The 3,195-nt window shown below is 42.3% G+C and overlaps 1 protein-coding gene across 1 annotated transcript; it reads left to right on the top strand.

Moving 5' to 3' along the window:
* The first annotated feature begins 1,913 nt into the window (after positions 1–1,913).
* Positions 1,914–2,864, top strand: LOC101654818 (olfactory receptor 1361-like). The gene has a single exon (XM_004706207.2). It carries the CDS (start codon positions 1,914–1,916, stop codon positions 2,862–2,864), a length of 951 nt encoding a protein of 316 aa, XP_004706264.2.
* The last annotated feature ends 331 nt before the right edge of the window (positions 2,865–3,195 follow it).

The following is a 3,195-nucleotide window of genomic DNA, read 5'->3' on the forward strand; positions in this document are numbered from 1 at the left end:
ATTTGCAACTTTTGCCTCTCTCTACAGACACTTGCTTTCCACTCGACGGATCATGTGGAGAGTTTCCAGTTTCTGGATGGTTATGTTCAGACCAAGCCTTATTGATAATGACCTACACCTTCTCTGATTCAGTTCAATATTCCTTCATCCACTCAGGACTCCTCAGTGGGGTCATCAGGAAAGAATGATGTCGTATAAACTGGGCTGCAAGGGTACACACATTTTACCCGCTGGTGTAGGGGAATCCTGAGAACATGATGATCTGTTGTGATTGGGAGGACATCCAAAGAGGAATCTGCTCCATACCCTGATTTCCTCAGTCATGACATGTTGTGCTTGTCCTGATAATATCCGTGTCCATTTCCCTCATCACCTCATCACAAAGAGATGATCCTTCACACCAAATGTTTTAGGGATTAAGAGTCAATATTCCCCCAGCATCTTCACAGTGAAGCACATCAGTCAGCCTATACAGTTGTCAAAACCCAAATCAATCTCATTGCCATCGAGTCAATTCTGATTCTTTGAGACTGCTCTTTACAGGAGCAGACTGCCTCATTGTTTTCCCATGGAGTGACTGGTGAGTTTGAACTGCAGACCTTGAAATTTGCAGTACAACACTTACTGACCATGCAACTCTTAAGCAGATGACTAGAACTGAACAAAAGCAAAACAGGTTTACACTTACAACATGCAATCCTCAAATTTCTGAGGTAAGAAAAATATTGATGAATAGAATTTCCAAATCCATAGACCAAAGCCCGGATCAACAAAGTGATGCTATTTGATGTTCTATCTAAAGGATTGTGTCTGGAACTTATCTTAACAAGAAATATGGTTTCATCTGTAAGTTCTGACTTAAGAGTTGCACAATATTCATTGGCTTCATTTTCTGGTCCAAAGGGGCCCCAAAGCAGGTGAGACAATTATTGGCTTCTTGTGTCTAATGAGGCTCTCAGGGAATCTGGCACCGGTGACCATAAAGACTCCTGTAAATGCCAACTCTGTGATTTTCCCCAAACAACTTTCCTACACAGAGGACTAAGACCATGAATGCCTGTGTCTCACTTGCTCAAGACTTAACCTTTATTTCTAAGAGTTTGTATTATTTTCTTTCATCTATGTTTGTTCATAGTAGAGCATATCTCAGATGTGTTATGTGCATGGATGTCACCCTCTTGAAGATGTGTTATATGCTCTTTCATTTTTTAGTATACGAAACCTAGGATTGATGAATCTATAGGGACAGCAATTATAATAATGGTTTGGGCAAGAGATACAGTGGGGCAGAGAGGCGCGATGTCATGGAGTCCATATAGAAAATGAATGTTTGGAAACTGATTGTGATAGCAATTGTAAATTCTACTTGATGTGATTGAAATACGGAATTATATGATATATGTGTTACATCCCAACTAACAAAAAAGAAGAGGAAGAAGCACTGGCGAGTCCTGCAGAATTAAAGGGAATCTGATAACTAGAGAATCTATCTCCCCTGGGTAAGGTTACAAGAGAGGATACAGCAATATTTGCTTTTGAAGATAATGAACTTCTTTTAGATTCTGGGAGCAATAAAAAAGAGTCTTGAACAAGCTGAACTTTGAGATAAACCAAGAAATACTCGTCTCTCTTGTTTGGGGCTTTAAAAAAATGTAAGCAGAGAAAAATGTGGTTACTCAGTTGGGCTCTGGATACTTTTGTGTGATTTTCAATTTTATACAACCAGAATCCAGTAGTAATAGGATCATGAGTGACCGTGGAAAATTGGGAACAAAGGTGGACTGAAAAGATCTTGCTTGGGTCAATTCCATTACTGATATGCAAACTTGCCTTAGTTGGGAATTGAATTTGTCCTGATTTTAATCACTCCTGTCTAGGTGCCTGAACTGGTTATTGTGCATTGACTCAATCCCATGGTCATGAGTTGGACAAACCAGTCCACTGTCTCCGAGTTTCTCCTCCTGGGCCTCTTCTGGAAGCCCCAGCTGCAGCAGATCCTCATCACGCTCTTCCTGGGCATGTACCTGGCCACAGTCTTGGGCAACCTGCTCATTATCCTGACCATCAGCACAGACTCCCGCCTGCACACCCCCATGTACTTCTTCCTCAGCAACCTGTCATTTGTGGACCTCTGCATCTCCTCCACCATCGTCCCCAATATTCTGACCAATCACTTACTCGGCCGTCAGACCATCTCCTTCCCTGGGTGTCTCACACAGATGTATTTTTTCATTGTGTTTATTAGCATGGACAATTTCCTCCTGGCTGTGATGGCCTATGATCGCTTTGTTGCCATATGCCACCCTTTACACTATACAACAAAGATGACCCATCAGCTCTGTGCCCTGATGGTTGTTGGGTGTTGGGGCATTGCCAATGGAAATGCTCTGTTGCATACCCTGCTGATGGCTCGACTCTCATTTTGTGCAGACAATAGGATCCCCCACTTCTTCTGTGATGTGACTGCTCTCCTGAAACTCTCCTGCTCTGACACACAGCTCAATGAGATGGTGATTAATACTGATGGGGTTCTGATAATGATCACCCCCTTTGTTTGCATCCTGGTTTCCTACATTTGCATCACCACTGCTGTCCTGAGAGTCCCATCCACAAAGGGAAAGTGGAAGGCCTTCTCCACCTGTGGCTCCCACCTGGCTGTGGTTTTCCTCTTCTATGGCACCATTATTGCTGTGTATTTCAGCCCGTCATCCTCCCACTCGGCTGGGAAGGACATTGCAGCTGCTGTGATGTATACGATGGTGACACCCATGCTGAACCCTTTCATCTACAGCCTCAGGAACAAGGACATGAAAGAGGCCCTAACAAAATTAATTTATATTAATTCTTTTTCTTTTCAACAATGAATGGGTTCTAAATCCCGTAAGAGAATGTCATAGTTTATAATAAAACCTTGTTTGTTCTTTTCTCTAGTCTCTGGTACTTAGCAGTTCTCCATCCACACATTTGTCAAGGAAGAATAAGAGGCAGGATCTCCCAAAGTGGTTGATATTGGAATTTCTGGAATGATCCAGGGGAGTGCAAAAGCAGATTCTTAGTGTTTACTCTGTATTCTGGGCTATTGCACAAAAGTTTTTCATTGTCAGGGGGCCATTGAGTCATGATTTTTAGTTTAGTTTAGTTTTCTGAAAAGAAGGCAGTAGGCCAAATAAATTTAGGAACCTATGGAAGTGCAAG

The sequence above is a fragment of the Echinops telfairi genome, unplaced genomic scaffold (genome assembly GCF_000313985.2).
Source record: "Echinops telfairi isolate 266 unplaced genomic scaffold, ASM31398v2 ScPeMD7_5;HRSCAF=22, whole genome shotgun sequence".
In the NCBI taxonomy this organism is placed as follows: Eukaryota; Metazoa; Chordata; class Mammalia; order Afrosoricida; family Tenrecidae; genus Echinops; species Echinops telfairi.